Raw genomic sequence first — 17,572 nt, forward strand, 5'->3', positions numbered from 1 at the left:
GAGATAATGCATGTAAAATGTTTTGAATGGTGCTTGTACATAGTACCATCACTGGTACTTTATACAGTGGTACCATAGTACCATCACTCAACAAATAATATTAAATTATATGTAATTATATGTATTATATGTTTAAGCACAGGTAAGGAAGAAAAATCTCATATTGAGTGATGGTATTTGCTGGAGTGATATTTGCTCTATAACTTACCATTTGGGAAGAATCTCATGGATATATTGCTGATTTATTTCCTCTGCCCTTCAGTAAGTGATACCATTTCACTAGCAGTGGGAGAGGAGGAAACTCTTTCTTATCACAGCCCTCTTGCAGAATAGTCTGTCCCTGTCATTGATTTTCCTCTTTTCTGGCTGTCAGGGAAACCCTAAACCACACTGAGAATCTAAGACTTAAGGCTTCTCCAGTAGGTAGATGAGGGTTTGGAAAAGGTGGCGGCTCCATGCCAGGGCAACTGCTTCTAGACCTCATCAGGCTCCTTCTGGTGCACTGTGGCCTCTTCTGCAGTTACAGGGAGCCAGGGCCTGCTCCTGATGGCATCTCTGAATTTTATCTCAATTTACCTTCTTTTTTTTTCTATCAGTTATGAGAAATGCAATACCACTTGCTCCTACCCTGTACTTTTTCTGCAAATTCCTCTTTTCATTGTTAACTTCCAGGCAGTATGCTGATTCCTAGCTCTTTCCCACACTGCAGTTTCTAACATTAGAACAGAACAATTTTCCAGGTATGAATCCTGGCGTGGGTTGCCATGCCCTCCTCCAGGGGATCTTCCCAACCCAGGGATTGAACCTATGTCTCTTATGTCTCCTGCATTGGCAGGCTGGTTCTTTACCACTAGTGCCACATGGGAAGCCCCTTAAAAAATGTGAAAAGTGAAAGTTGCTAACTTGTGTCTGATTCTTTGCGACCCCAAGGACTATAGCCTGCCAGGCTCCTCTGTCCATGGAATTCTCCAAGCCAGATTACTGGAGTGAGTAGCCATTTCCTTCTCTAGGGGAGCTTCCCAACCCAGGGATCAAACCCAGGTCTTCTGCATTGCACGCGAATTCTTTACCATCTGAGTCACCAGGGAAAAAGTGTAGTCTCTTGCTATTACCTACAGTAACATAAATAGTGGTTAGCAACAGAAAACAAACAATGAAAAAAAATCAGTGTTTTATTCTGTTAATTCTCAGCCCTGTTGAAATGGAAGTGGAATTAGCTAGGCTCTCACTGCTTTGCATCCGATTGAAGGTTAGACATATTCCAGCTACTTGGTTTGGGTATTAGCTCAAGCTGCCTAGATGCTGGCACGTGGTAGATCTGGCTGGGACCACTGCCAGGTTTGGCAGCTTTCTCACTCCCTGTAGACATTCTTAGGTTTTATCTGGGTTTTGGATTCCAGCTTATCCCAGTAGTCTCTGTCTGGGTTATTCTACTCTGAAGTTCCCTTCTCCCCTCCATACCCTTGAATTCAGACGTGCTCCCTGAATCAGTGGGGAAGGCAGACATTTCCCTGACTTTCCTCAAAGGTTCTGTCCCAGAAGTGGTCATCGTGTTTCTCCAGTTCTAAGATAGGTCAGCTCTCAGGCCTCCATCACCTTCAGAGGAGAGTCAGCTTCCCAGGTGCCTTTCTGTGTATAATCAGCTCTTTCCAAAACCAGCAGCACACATCCATCTGTTTTGTTCAGAACTCAAATTCTCCGTTCATTTGCACAGCACAGATGAATGTCCTGGCCAGAATTCAATGAATGACCAAGCTCTTCTCAGCCTTAGATTAAATGAACCCATCCATGGAAAGTTACTAGAAAAATGCCTCAATAAATGTAGTCTTTAATAACAGTGATGGAATAACAGTAGTATTTCTAAACCATCTATCAGACACTATTCTTATTTTATTTTCTTTTCCTGGGCAGGTGACTGAACATCCAGCTTTATAATGTTCAGATTGTTAAATAAACAACACAATTTTCTCCAAGAGTCATACTCTGAGTATTTGCTAGTCTAGTCTGCTCTTTATGGCAGTGAAGAGTCAGGCTTAAGAGATACAACATACACACACACACACACACACACACACACACACACAAAGAGATACAACACAAGTAAGTGCTTAGGTTTTGATATTGAAAGCCTACTTTATAATCTCCTTGAAGACCATCTTTTCCAAAGGCTTCATTCTAATCCAGGAGAAATACTTAGTAGCATCATGAGTTTGAGCAGTTTGCATTATCATAGTCTTAAGCCTCAGTTTCTATACCTATAAAATAGGATAGTAATGTGTCATTCAACATATACAACCAGAAATAAATGAGATATCTTTGTGAGAAGTATTTAATAATCATAATGTGAGATACCATTGTAAGGAAAACTATTATTCAGAAAGGTTTTAAGGGGAAAATGTAGTGTCTTTCAGATTTAAAACTGAATACAGAGCTTCAGTTCCCCACCATTATTTTGTATTCTTTTAACTTCTGCATCTTTTAGTTTTTTTTCCCTACTACTCCATATGTGAAAGCATTCTGGGAGTTCTGTTTTTAAAACAGTGCTACTTTCATTATCAACCTTCAGATGCCAAATAATACATAAGGAGATGCCACTCATGGCTTTATAATGTTTTAACTTAGGAGTATGAAGATTGATTAATATGTCTGAGCAACGATAGTTCTTAGCTATCAGTAAATAATATTGGAGAAGGGCATGGCAACCCACTCCAGTATTCTTGCCTGGAGAATCCTATGGATCAAGGAGCCCCATTGGTGAGTACAGTCCATAGGGTTGCAAAGAGTTGGACACGACTGAAGCGACTTAACACACACATTAATAAATTTTTTATATATATATATATATATATATCAGGATGTTGAAATAAACATATTTAAAATTTTTACTAATTGCTAGTCTATTTTACAAAACCAGGGTCTGTAAAGGAGTAAAGGAATGGAATAATTCTTATTGTCCTATCTTACCATATAAGAATATTTCTTCTCCATTACTTTCTTTCTCTGAAAAGAAGTCCTTAACTGATTTTCTGCTGCCAAACCAGGAGTAAATCTTCTTCTGAGGCTTGAGATCTTGATGGAGCTGCCCTTGTGAAATCTCACTCTCCCCAGCCTCAGGTTACTCTAAGAGCAGACAGGGGAATAGTTGTATATCCTATTCTCTGCCCCGGTCCCTATGAGAGAGAAATAGAGAGGAGAGGAAAGGGAAGCACGGGAAAACGTGAGGAATGAGGGATGGCAAAATGGGGACGTGAGATATGAGCACTATGTACTCTTTACCATGTTTCCCAAAAAGAAAAAAGGGAGAAGAAAACCAAGGTCTTCCGAGAATAACTAAACATTTCTCATTTCACTCAAACCCTGTTTCAGTAAAAGTACAAATGACAAAATGGAGATTTTTTTTTCAGGTCTGTGAACCTGATTTCTTAAAAATGACATTTTGAAATTAAAGCTGCATCAAATGAGGCCAAGGTTGCTGCCTTCCATGTTGTCCAACACCCTTGAATAAAGGAAACATTCCTCCATCAATAATAGTAGTAGCAATAGCAGCAACAGTATTACCTCCCATTAACTCAGTACCTATTATACACCAGGTATTGCTCTCTAGGATGTTTTTATTTATTTGATTTTCATACCTATAGTTTATTTATTTATTTACTTTACAACATTGTATTGGTTTTGCCATACGTTGACATGAATCCACCATGGGTGTACATGTATTATGTTTTTAAAGTTTCTATATTGTATCTCCATTTGTAGATGAAAAGCCTGAAGAAATATAAAATAAAGAAATCTTAGAAATGTGAAATAACTTACCCAAATGCATAAAAATAGAGGAACCTAGTATACTTAATAACAGTATTCTGATTCAGCTACAGTGGTCATGAGCTTCCTCAATCACAATTTATTTCCCATACATCAGTGAGTCCAGGGCTCTCACTTTGTGAAATATTGTGATGTTAAAAGAGCTCTGAGGTCTTTCTTTGTCTAGGCAGAAATTTATGTGAAAGATGGCAGTTGGACATCTTTATTGGCTTTCCAAATGCAGATTTCTAGGCAACATGTCATGTGTTTATGGGTGAAATAATGCTAAACTCCTGAGTAAAATTTCTTGGCTAAATAATGGTGTGGAATACATACAACATTGCAATCCTGAAAGAGTCCTAAAATTTTAACAGTAGTTAAATTAATCATCTTTTTAATAAGATTGTTAAAAAATTTGATAGAGAAGCTTTTTTTTGGGGGGGGGGTTGGTTATTTGCATGATTCAAGTAGGGACACCCTTACTTGAACAGATTTAGGATTTATGCTTTTAGACAAGTTGATTCTCAAGGAAAAGATGAATCATTACAAACAAATCCTGTTCAGAACACCTTTTTCTACAGTCTAGATATTGGGAACTGTCACTCAGAAATCTTCAGGGCTTTATCTTTCCTCATCAAGTCACAGTAATATAAACCAGTTTCTTGTTTATGCCCGAAGCCAGGCAAAAATGATTTAAAAGAGAATATGTAAGATAGTAGCAAAGCTAAGATGTTTATTTTGTAGCTTAAGTGTAGAAGAAGTACAATGAAAGCATTATTTGGAAAAGGCTTACATAATATATCATTATCATGGTATAATCATAAAGTTTGGCTTGGCTTTAAGAACAGCTTTTTTAACATTTTGTCTATGGAGTAAATTTGTGACGAGAAGAAAAGCAACATAAAAGGGTTATAGAGTTTGTATCTCTTCCTGCACAGAAGTACAGGGAGGGTCTAACAATCAAAATGTTGGAATTTGCCAATACAAGTAATGGATGCTGTGAGCCTCCCAGTTTTCATGAGGGTAAGCAGCCAGATGGCTCCAATCAGCTTTACTAAAACACAGGTGCCAAGTCTCTATGGGCAGTTTCGTTTTCATGCTTGTCTTTGGAGCCAGATTCTTTGCCAGTGTGTGCCAGGCTCCATTCCACTGTCCCTTTGATGGCGAGGCTCAGCATTCATGGAGGTTGTATATGCAAAAAGGTGTTTCCATCTTTAGTTCCCAACTAATAACACACTGACATGCTGTGGGGAAAGTAGAGGAAAGAGAAGCTCTTTGGGGAAGCTAGTCATCAGCATCTGAGTTTTGGAGCAGATTTATTTTAGGAGCAGGCCATGGTATCGGTGATCAAATTTGGGTAACTTTGTATTGTCCAGCCGCTGAAGAATGTGAAGGCTCTTTTTAGTTTACTTTGCATTCCTAACCTCTGTCTGCTCTCACTGAACTGGAATTTTGGTTGGTTCTTTCTTGGGCCCAGATAAATGGCAGCCAGTAGTTCGGCCTTCTTTCATTTCCTTTAGCTAAGCCTGCAGGAATATTGGCTCACAAGCGGGTCCCCTCATTGTCAGAAGAAATAGGAGGTGAAAGTGGGCCTGTATGACAATATATATTTCTAAATGCCTCTCTCTTAACAAAAGCAATTTTGGAATTATCTCAACTGGTTCATTTCCCTTTTTCATTTTTCTTAGTGCAATACAAACTTGCAAAGAAGTTCAATTATGGGAAACAATTAAAAATTCAGATTGCAAAGAAAAGACATCAGATTTGCCTCAAACAGGTGTTGGCACAGATGGCCCGCTCACAAGTCCTGGCTTTATTTACAGCTTTTAAACACAGACAGATAAATTGACAAAAATGTTTCTAGATTTTATAATGTGCTGAATGCCCAAATTTGGCCATCAACTTACATTAATTTGTAATTGATTTAATTTAGAACTTGACCTCCCCAGTCACCAATAGCCTTAAGAGCACTATTTGTCTGCCCTGTCACTTGCATACTTGTGTGAATAGATTATCTAATGTTTGGTTCTGTTTGGATATGCTTGCTTTGTTACTTTGATCATTTAACAACTATATTACTAAGGGAAAAAAACTCTCTCAAGTCAAATTGTATGTAGTCTGATGGTTAGTTATTTCCAACCTCATTGTTGTTCCTTAAAGGATAATTATACTGCCTGTTTCTTACTAGGAGTGGGGCATTTGATGAGAGTAGCAAAACAGATGACATAAAACCCAAATGCAACTATCTCCAGGCTGAAGTTGATGGTGTTCTCCAGTTGATTAAAAATATTTGGAGGAACCATACTATATATTTAGCCTGCATCATTATTCAGTCTCTGATGTACTTTAAGATTTGGCGTGGGTGCACCACATATTAAAATTATACTAAAAATAAGGATTAAAGAGCAACGGAAAATGAGAACTAATGTGCCATTCTAAATGGATTTGTATTACGATATTGATTTATCTATATCCTAGTCTCATGTTGCTGAAGGGCTAAAAAACAGGAGGCAAAGGGTATTAAAAACCAGTTTTATATTCATGAAGGAAAACATTTCCTAAGTCAAAATATGAGATGTTGCTTTCTGCTTTGGGTATAAGATCCATAAAAGGGTGTGTTGGACAGATCACAAGAGAGTGCCTTGCTAATATAACGCCTTGCTCCCTGTGCCTTGCACAAGTGTGTGTGACTTCCCTCTGTGTGTGCTTATGTGGTGCAAGATTATTAACAATCATGATCTTACATCTTGAGATTAGTGTTCATTATGTAAATCTTTTCTCTGGGTACAATCCATGTTTTGTGTATTAGTACTTCAGGGTGGATCAGCCATTGGTAGTTGGGGAACTATGATGATTGAATGTAATTTGTTTCAGGCTCTGAAATTCTGTGTTGGGATTTGTTCCATCTAAGAATGCAGGGTCATGGGAGGGGGTGTGTGTCAATGTAATATGTCATTGTTCTCCTTTAACCCGCTTGTGTGATTTGCTTTAGTATTTTTTTCTTCTTAATCAATGCTTTCATCCTCATCTTTGCTGTGGCTGCTCATGTGTCCTCCTCCTCCTGTCTTCTGCTTCTGGCACTAAAGCCCGCAGCCCGCTTGAGAACTCAGTGCCCTGCCTAGCAACCCGCACCTTGGACGATGACCCCCGAGTGCGGCGCAGTCCCAGCGTGGGATGGCTAAGTAAGTCAATGGCCGGGAAAGGGCAAGGATGGTGGCGGTGGTGGCGTGGGAGGGCGTGAAGACGGGGCTTATGGTAACTAACTGAGTGCAAGCGTCCTCAAGAGCGCCTGGAAGGGTAAGGCTCACAGGTTGCTAAATTCACAATTATGGATTCATTTCTTCTACTAGCAAAGAGGACAGTAATAATGTATTCTCTGTGTGACCTGCCATCCTGAATTAAGTTGAGTACCTTGTAAGCCAGTGGAAAGAGTTGGAGACGAAGGGCTGGGCTTGGCACTGGCAGTGTCCCTCCGTGGAACATTTATCAGAACCTCAGTTTCCTCGTGGGGAGATGATGTCATATTTTCTTATTTCAGAGGATTGTGAGGAAGATATCATGAAAATGAGATCTCTACAGGAGGTTTGAAAGCATTCAAATGCTGGTCAGGAGGAAAAACTTACCAAGTTAGTGGTTTAAAAACCCCTCAAGTACTGCTTAAGTGCCGGAAAGGCAATAGGTGCTACAGATGAAAATGTAGCATAAGATAGAATCTTTATTTTTGAAAATTGTTTGTGAAGAGATAGGATATACATACCTAAAACCAAAAGAGAACGTGTACCCAAAACACATGAGCTTTCCCCCATGATTTCCAAATTTGATTATATGTGATAAAAATTACTTTTAGTTGTGAAGAAGCCCATTCATGGTGACCCCATTGGGCTTTTAGCTGTATACTGTTACCTTTCTTAAAATGAACCTATTGATTAAGCTTTTTGCTTAGTGTAAGGAAATTTCACTTACTGGAGAAGATGTTTTCTCAGATGACTTAATGGGGGAAGTTTTACTTCATCCTAAAATGATGTTTGTTATGGTCAATTCTTCCAGGATTTATTGGAGTGAATTTGATCTTTTTAGAAAGTGTAGTCATAATCTCCATGTCCCATAGAAATATAAATATATGTTGTCCATGTCAGGCACTGTACTAGACACTGGGTATTTTAGAAATGTATAAGTGAGTCCTTGCCCTCAGCAGGGCTTCCTTTTTAATGAAGAAGGCAGGTAAAATGGATAACAGTTGCAGCATATGTTAGGTAAAATGACTAAAAGTACATACCCACTCACACACACCCACACATACACACCCACCCACCCCTCTCCACACCCCACAAGATTATGGGAACATCTGCTGGGCCTGGGAGTTATGATGGTAGAAGAGGCTTTTGGACAAGATGATTTGGGGGTTAATCTTGAATAAAAAATAAGAATTTGGTGGCAGGAGAATTGGGAGGAAGGGCTACTTACCGAACTACTAACTTTGCAATTATTTCTGCTGTACAGTAGGCTGAAGAAGCTTGAATGATAATTTTGTATATAATAATGAGTAGGCAAACATTAATTCATCACTTTTTTGGTACAATCCTTGAGCTAAGGGTTGGTACATTTATGGGGCACCATTTAATTTTCTGAACAATCCTGTGAAATGTCTATTGTTATCCACAGTTTACAGATGAAATGGGGATTAGGGAGGTTTAATAACTTGCCCAAATCATAGAGATCATTAAGTATCTTGGGTAGGAATTGAACTTCATCATTCAGTAGTTTCATCTATAACTTTGATGAATAGTGTCTTACTGAGGTTCAGTTCAGTTCAGTCGCTCAGTTGTGTCCGACTCTTTGCGACCCCATGAATCGTAGCACGCCAGGCCTCCCTGTCCATCACCATCTCCCGGAGTTCACTCAAACTCACGTCCATCAAGTCGGTGATGCCATCCAGCCTTCTCATCCTCTGTCGTCCCCTTCTCCTCCTGCCCCCAATCCCTCCCAGCATCAGAGTCTTTTCCAATGAGTCAACTCTTCGCATGAGGTGGCCAAAGTACTAGAGTTTCAGCTTTAGCATCATTCCTTCAAAAGAACACCCAGGACTGATCTCTTCCAGAATGGACTGGTTGGATCTCCTTGCAGTCCAAGGGACTCTCAAGAGTCTTTTCCAACACCACAGTTCAAAAGCACCAATTCTTCGGCGCTCAGCCTTCTTCACAGTCCAACTCTCACATCCATACATGACCACTGGAAAAACCATAGCCTTGACTAGATGGACCTTTGTTGGCAAAGTAATGTCTCTGCTTTTCAATATGCTATGTAGGTTGGTCATAACTTTTCTTCTAAGGAGTAAGGTATAAGAAATTCACATGGTTACGTTGCCAGAAAGACTTATTTACCTTGCAGTGGACCTTCAACAGTCACTTGATTTTCTCTGCAAAAGTCATGCATTTCTTTTAATAAACTTTTTTTTTTTCTCAATTGGGGAAAAAATAAATTCAGGTACAGAGTTTAGTCACTAGAGTTTGGAGTCAGACAGAACTGGGTTTGAATCCTGCACCTACCATGTATTAACTTCTTGACTTTGGGCAAGTTACTTCTCTACTGTACATTTGGGTTTACATAAAACCCAGCCATAAAACTGGGTTAATCTTACCAACATAGGATTGTTGTGGGAATTAAATTAGAAAATGTATAATGCTTAGTGTATTGCTCAGCCCTCAATAAATATAGCATTTACTGTTATTAGCCAAGTGCTTATAGGAATTGCTTAAGACATTGTAGCTGTTCTTATCCTTTCAAAGTTTTATTTATTCCATGTCAGGCATTTAGACATGATATACTATTGTGGATGGAGTATCAAGGAAACTGACCAAAATGTTCATTTTGTTCATGTTATGGAAATATGGCAACTATTTGGAAATTAAGACCGCACCCTGGGCCAACCCTTCTAAGAAAACATTTTAGTCATGAGAGAATATTCTGTTCATTTTCTATTTATATGATATATTCTCTCCCTAAACAAACAGCTTTGATATATCATCTCAGTCACCTTCCCAGAGCTTCCTGTTACCTATGACATCAGTTCAATACATTTAATATACACATATAAAAGAATAAAGATGTGCAAAGTGGTGTTAAATCTTGCTAATATCTTACCTGCCTGCTGCTGCTGCTGCTAAGTCGCTTCAGTCGTGTCCGACTCTGTGCGACCCCATAGACGGCAGCCCACCAGGCTCCCCTGTCCCTGGGATTCTCCAAGCAAGAACACCGGAGTGGGTTGCCATTTCCTTCTCCAGTGCATGAAAGTGAAAGGTGAAAGTGAAGTTGCTCAGTCGTGTCTGACTCTTAACGACCCCATGGACTACAGCCTTCCAGGCTCCTCTGTCCATGGGATTTTCCAGACAAGAGTACTGGAGTGGGGTGCCATTGCCTAGCCAACCTCATTTTCATCTCTTCTTGGTACAAAGCTCTATCTAATCTGCTGTCCTTTTTCTCTTGGCTTATATTGTGGTGAGCCCCACTTCTGTGCCCTCTTGCTTGGCCCTTCTGAGAACACCTTTTTAAGTATGGGCATCCAAAACTATTCAGTAAGGCCCAAATGAAATCCCATTTCCTTTTATAAAATTGTTCTCAAAAACACAAAAGATTTTTTCAGGTCCTGTATGTCATAGTTCCTGATGTCTGTGCTTCACAGTTGAGGATTTACTGTGTGTTTTATGTAGCTGTCTGATGGTTCATTATTTGCATTTTTTCATTTCAGTTATATAAAAAACTCCTTTTGGTCAGGGGCTGGGTATCATGCTTTTGGATCCCCTGCAGTGCATTGTACAGTCTTGCAACATGGGAGTTGTACAGTAAATATTTATTAATCCTTGACACTCCAGCATCTTATTAAGAGTAACCAGTAGCCCAGTTTTCATTAGGCCCATCTTGACCACAGTAACCAAAAGTGAATATAGTTTACCGGGAAAAATTATTTCCCAATATTTCTGCTCACTTCAGTTTGATGAGTTTTGATCAGTTCATTCTAATAGTCAACATAGAATTATTTTTCAATAATAAAAACACTGCCCAAAATATCACCTAAAAACAGTTTTGTGGACAAGGTTCCAATAATTTAATCTTTTCATATTCTTAGAAAAGATATTCTAGAAGATATTTTCAGACAGTGTTAACTTGAAATGACAGCTGCCTTTAACAAGCTACCTTTAAAGTTGCTTTTGGGAAGTAAGCTCCATTGTGTGCTTCTTATCTTAGTTGTCACCTGAAGCAGACGTGAGCTTACAACTCTTACTCATTTCAACTGCTGCTAAGGTATTGAATTAGAAGTTGGGAAAAAAACAAAAATGATTTCCTCTTAGAGATCTCCCCAGCAGGTCTAAAACCAGTCTGGGCCACTGAGAACAAAAGAGAAGCTTTTACCTCTACTTTTCAGGACAAGTTAATACCCACCTAAATGCCTTGCCATCATTAGAGCATAGGTGTGTACCCTGTCTTGCTAGATTCGGAATGGCTCTCCACTCTGAGTGCTTATCTCTGAATTCAGTTTGATGGCTAACAGCCCACATCCTCTGAGCCCCTTAGAAAACACTTATATCCTTTTGCAGTTATTGGCAGTGGAGATCAGCTGCTTCAGACTCTTAGGTCTGAACTTTAGAAAGAAAATGAGGATTTAGGGTTTTTTCCTGCCATCTTCTGCAGATTCTGGCATCTGTCTTCACTTTGCTTTGTGTGTGTTTTTCTGTCTAGTTTGTAAGTCTACCAGGCAAGGATCTCCTGGTCCAGCTTAGTGTTTTGTTTTGTTTTGTAGGTGCTTATCTAGTGGTGATATTTTTATTATCCCAAGTATTAATATTAGATAATATTTTAAAAAATGAAACCACGGTGGTATAATTCTATAGATTCTTATTTTATCTTACAACCAGGTGTACAGTTAACATTAGAATTTAAAGAACTGAAATCTAAGTGGGGCTCTTTTGCTTTAGGGGGAAAAAAAATGTGTGGTTTTTTTTTTCCCCCTCTTTGTGGGCATTTCTGGAATTAAGCAGTTCAAGTCTTTTAACTGTTGGAACGTTTACTGATAAAATAAATATTGTCATTTTCTCTGGCTCAAGAGTTTTCTTAAAGAGTTTTGGAACCTCTGTACGAAAGTCTTGAGCCCAGAGAGTTCACTTAAACAGGTTCAAGTCAACAAACATTCCCCATGCTCTTCCTCCTCTAGTTTCATAGTCCAGTGGGAGAGAAAGAAGCGAAGGAAGTTCCAGCTGACAACACTTGTGAGAGAAGCTGTGCCACCACCAGAGTATAAGGGCAGCCCTGTTTGTCTGCAGCATGTAACATCATAGAATATGTTATACTCTCTGAAAATGCTTGTCGGGAGAGTGGATAGTGGGCATAAAAAACAAATTGGGGTAATTATTCTTCTTGGGAAAGGTAGACTTTCCAATGAGCCATAAAGGGTGGATCGTCCTTCTGTACATGAAAGTTGTAGTGAAAGCAGGATGAGACGTGGAAAGGTGATACTATGCTGAGGGAAAAGCATAAAAGCAACTAGGCTGTTGAGAACAGAGAAGAGTTTGTGTGACATGGAATAAATTCACACATTTAATTAGCAGACAGGGCATGAGAACTGAATATATGAGTGTTAAGGTGGTGAAATCATGAAGCTGTTTTATGGAAGGTCTGTGAACGTTGGTTAGCAAGAGTGTAGCATGATCAGAGGGCTTCCTCTGTGGCTCAGCGGTAAAGAATCTGCTGTAATGCAGGAGGCACGGGTTTGATCCTTGGGTCGAGAGGATCACCTGGAGAAGGGCATGGCGACCCACTCCAGTATTCTTGCCTGAAAAATCCCATGGACAGAGGAACCTGGCAGGCTACAGTCCATAGGGTCGCAAAGAGTTGGACATGATTGCAGCAACTGAGCACACACACAGAACTGTGTACTAGGGAATTAATTATTAGTAGGGAGAAGCCTGAAAGTAGGGAGAGAGTTAGATGATTGCAGGAGATCAGTTGGAGAGAACGAGCATCTGGGCTAGGATTGTGACTGTGGGGATGGAAAGGTGGTGATATTGCATGACATGTGAGGAGATGGCATCTGCAGGACTTGGCACCAATTGAAGGTCAGGGGAGGAGGAGAAAGGAACTCAGAGTTTGAACTTGCAACCAGGGAGATGCTAGGAAACCCACCGTAGAAAAGGGTCGTGGGGTTTACAGAAACAGCAGTTCTGATTTCTGCCCCTTTCATGCTTGCTGTGAAGGCAATGGCACCCCACTCCAGTACTCTTGCCTGGAAAATCCCATGGGCGGAGGAGCCTGGTAGGCTGCAGTCCATGGGGTCGCACAGAGTCGGACACGACTGAAGCGACTTAGCAGCAGCAGCAGCAGTGACCATCTTTGAAGGTGTGTTTCACTAGGTTTTTGGTTTTGGGTTGTGTTTTCTTTTTTGGGGGGGCCATAGTGTGTGGCTTGTCAGATCTGAGTTTCCCCACCAGGGATTGAACCCCAGGCCCTTTGTCATGAAAGTTTGGAGTCCTAACCACTGGCCCTCCAAGGATGTCCTTACTAGGAGATTTTTAGATTATTTATCATGGGCCAATACTCTTTTAGAATTGTGCTTTGGTCATCACATTATCACCTTAGTTTAGGGGACCCATTTAAATTTACCTTTGGGGTACAGAGTGGCAGCTCTCTTTAGGGAACTAATGAATTTAGAGCATTTTCATCTTGATTCACCTTCCATCCTATGTTCTAGATGTGGACTTACTCTTGATTGGGAATATTTACTTGGTCATTTACTGTATGGTTCTTCCATACATTTTTTGGCCTTTAAAAGGACAAAAGGAAATCCAAGTATAACTTTCAAAGTCCTTTTACTATAGCTTTTCATAGTCACAATTTTCAAAAGACCATAGGAAAGGAAATCTTTTAAGAACCTGACAGCTACCTTCAGATTTTTTAGTTAACATAGACATTCAGAAAACTTCTGTAGTATCCAATAATTAATTACAACATTCTTCAAATGCAGACAGCCCTTACCACTTAAAAAAAGGGGGGGGTGGGTGTTGGTTGCTGTTTATCCTGAACTCCTTAAAGATGGCTCATTAGTTATTTCATTGATATATGATACTGCATTTATAATAGACTAAAGTGTATGCTGACTCCTGAAGTTATTAACAGAAAGAATCAAGGTGGGAAAAGAATAAAAACTTAGAAATTCTGTTGTATTTTGGAATTCTGGGGACTTGGAGGAGATTTTAAGAGGCACAGATTTCAAAAAACTTTGACCATCTGCTTTAATTATAAAATAGAGGTCCTCCCCCCCCCCCCCCACTGATAAGAAGAACTTGAGACTTGTGAACATTCACACTTGTTTGCAAATGGTGGTATGTGGAATATGTTCACAATCAAACTCTTCTTCTCATCACCAAATCTGGCCATTTTCCTGACCTTGCTGTCTATTACCATCTTTCTCCCTTCCTTCAGAATTGGAACCTTAAAGTCATCTTTGATTATGCATTCTCTCTTCCCTTCTACCTGCAGTGGGAGGGGAAGAGATTAATTTAACAGATTAACTAAGTCTGTTAAATGATACCTGTCTTATTGCTTGCGTTTGTCTACTTTCTGGTCTTACCGCCATTGCTTTTGTTCAGATTCTTATTTTCTCTTGCTTGTACTGTTATCTGGGGTCACTGCTTATAACTGGGTATAGGGAAATGTGTCCTAAACTCTGCCTTCCAATTAGTCTTACCATTCCTGGCTGACATCCTCATGTGGAAATGGTCAGTGGCACGTCAGTGCATTTCAGATCATATCCAACCCCCCTGGGCCTGGCATTCAGGGCCCATTGGACAGTGCCCTGAAGTTGAGGAAGCAGCATCTTATGCTGCTGCATTTCCCTTTATCTGCATTAGATTTCAGAAGCTGCTTACCATTTCTTAAATTTGCCGAGTTCTTCCCTCTGTTTTTGTCTTTGTCCTGAACATTCTCTCCACTTGGAATACTCTCCTTCTTCCTGAGACTGTGTCAAAATTCTGCTGGTTGTTCAAGGTCCACATTCTCCTTGAAACCTTTCCAACCTGAGATACCCTCTAATGACTTTGAACTCTGCAGGCACCTTTTTTTGTACCACCTCCTATGACCTTGTCTCATTCAGTTTTGTATTGTTGTGTGGGGGTACATCTTACTGTAGTGTGTGGTCTACAATAGAGGTAGGACCCATATCCTTAAGCAGGACCCATATTGAATTGACTTAGGTATCTTCTATTGCAGGGTTGGACAGTTAAGGCCCATGGACCCAATCTGATATACTGCGTGGTTTTGTGAATAAAGTTTTATTAAAACACAGCCATGCTCTTTAGTTTATGTATTGTCTATGGCTGCTTTCATGCTTCAGTGATAGAGTTCAATAGTTGCAACAGAGATTGTATGGCCTATAAAGCCTAAAATATTTACTATGTTCCCCTTTACAGAAAAAGTTTTCTGACCAATCACACTACAAAACTGACTCTGAAAATGGGGACTGGGGACCCCTGGGTACCCCTGAGACTCCTCCAAAGAGTTTGAAAGGTCTTTGGATTTTCCCTGTGTCATTTTCAACCAAAACAATATATCTCAAAAGATTGAACACAGAGTCAGACAAGAGAATCTAGATGTAGAGTAAGCCATACATTCAAGAGATGTGTAAAAATGTGAAACAATGCCATTCTTTTGTTTTGGAAAATGCAGTTATTTTTCATAAAATACATTATTTATGGCAACTTGCAGTGGGTTTATTATGTTATTGTAAATTAATAAACAGAAAATTAAAAAACCTTAGGTTTAATTCCTGACATGGTTAAGAGTGTTATCTTAATTTTAGGGTCTTCCTACCCTTCTTTCTTTGCTGCTTTCAGGACAACTCGGAGAGGGCAATGGCACCCCACTCCAGTACTTTTGCCTAGAAAATCCCATGGATGGAGGAGTCTGGTAGGCTGCAGTCCATGGGGTCGCTAGAGTCGGACACGACTGAGTGACTTCCCTTTCACTTTTCACTTTCATGCATTGGAGAAGGAAATGGCAACCCACTCCAGTGTTCTTGCCTGGAGAATCCCAGGGACGGGGAAGCCTGGTGGGCTGCCGTCTATGGGGTCACACAGAGTTGGACACGACTGAAGTGACTTAGCAGTACTCTTCTTTCTTTGCTGCTTTCAGGACAACTAATAATTAAGATGGGCTGGATTTTGCCACAGTGACAACTAACCCCAAATGTCTCTCAGTTAACACCATAGAAGTTTCTTTCTCACACTATTACATGTTTAATATGAGACTCCAGAGAGCTATGTTCATCATCCTTAGACATGATCCAGGCCAACAGTAGTCTTATCTCAGTTCATGCTTCCACAATCACTGTAGCATAAGGAAGAGTTGTAGTGACTCATGGGTTGCCTCAATAACTTGTGTCCAGAAATGACGTGTTCCTTTCACTCATATTTCACTCACCAAAGTGAGTCATATGTCCACACCTAATTTCAAAGAATTGTTATCCTATCATGTGCCTAGAGGGTGGAGATTAAGAAATCTTTGGTGAATAGCACCAATGACTCCCACCCAGTTGTAACAGAAATTGTGGGCTTGACTTGGAGTGTGTCCTTTTGGGCAGTGCTGAGAGTTATGTAAAACTATGTAAGGCCAGTGTGAAGGAAATATTCACCTCTTGCACACCCTCATAGATGGAGGAAGAGAGCTTTTCTCATAGTGAGAAAGGACTGGGGTTATCAGTTCAAGGCCTCCCAAATAACTGCTGAAGCTGTGGTTTTACGGGAGACTTCTGAGATAGGAGGGATTCATTCAAAACTGATGGAGAATGTTTCATGCAGATAAGAGTAAACCACTTTTATTAGACCAAACAATGCCTGAATTTAATTCTTGGAGACCACTGAAGATCTAACTACTTGAATTAGTATGTCTGTCCACATGTGAATGAGAGAGACTGGAGGAAAAGCAAATGTAATATTCTAGCTGCAGATATCAATTCCAAAGTTAATAATGAAATTTCTTCTTGGCATCAAGCAGTAGAATTTTACTTTGATGAAAATCACTGGCAGAATCTTCAGAAATAATGGCCTTCTTTCTGTGGTAAACTGAATGCTTATGGTGTTTAGCATTGTCCTGGTAATTTGGATCCCAACTCTATTCCTCTTACTGTGCCCCCCATCTCAGGAGCCCCTCATCCTTCCCTTGTCAGGCCAGAAGTCCCTGTCATCTCCTCCTTCTCCTTGTCCTTCATCCCCTTCTGCTATTTTCCTTCCTATTCATTCCTGCCTTTCCCTAACTCTCCATGACAACTTCTCTACTTTGGATCTGTATTATCTCTTGCATGAATTATTATAATATCCTCCTCTTTTCCCAGCCTTCATTCTTACTGCTTGAAATCCATCCTTCACAACTGCCAGAAGGACCTATCTAAGTCACAGATGTAAACATGTCACTCCTTCTGCTCAAAAACTTTAGTGCCCCTTTCCTGTCTTTTCAAGGCCAAGTTTCATAGCCTTGCCCATGTTGAGAAGGTCAAGCTCTCTAACCTAGGAGATGATGCTCCTTGCATTGGTCTCTGCTTAACGCTTCTTAATCATCTCTTGACATTTCCATTTTGATACTACAAGCTCCAGTAATATTTGGGGTCCTCATTTACTTAGGTTCCAGAATTTCAATCTCTGTATCCCTTATTCATGCTGTTGCGACTTCTCCCACGTGACTGAATACATTTAATTAATCCTTGGAGTTCTTATTTCCTCCAGGAGACTCT

General features: G+C 40.0%; 1 protein-coding gene across 9 annotated transcripts in view; it reads left to right on the plus strand.

Annotated features, from left to right (window-relative positions):
- The window catches only part of SLC4A4 (solute carrier family 4 member 4), a 309,392-nt gene that overhangs the window by 123,787 nt on the left and 168,033 nt on the right, over positions 1-17,572 (plus strand). For 6 of the 9 annotated variants that reach the window (XR_008717186.1, XM_055588771.1, XM_055588764.1 and 3 more), the window contains one exon: positions 6,888-6,983. The exons of the other annotated variants lie outside the window; for them this stretch is intronic. Coding sequence is in view for 5 of the 6 variants with exons in the window: in XM_055588771.1 (XP_055444746.1) it covers positions 6,888-6,983 (96 nt within the window). In the remaining variant the exon portion in view is untranslated. The remainder of the gene's footprint in view (positions 1-6,887; positions 6,984-17,572) is intronic. 9 annotated transcript variants of the gene reach the window in all.

The sequence above is a fragment of the Bubalus kerabau genome, chromosome 7, assembly GCF_029407905.1.
Source record: "Bubalus kerabau isolate K-KA32 ecotype Philippines breed swamp buffalo chromosome 7, PCC_UOA_SB_1v2, whole genome shotgun sequence".
NCBI lineage: Eukaryota > Metazoa > Chordata > Mammalia > Artiodactyla > Bovidae > Bubalus > Bubalus kerabau.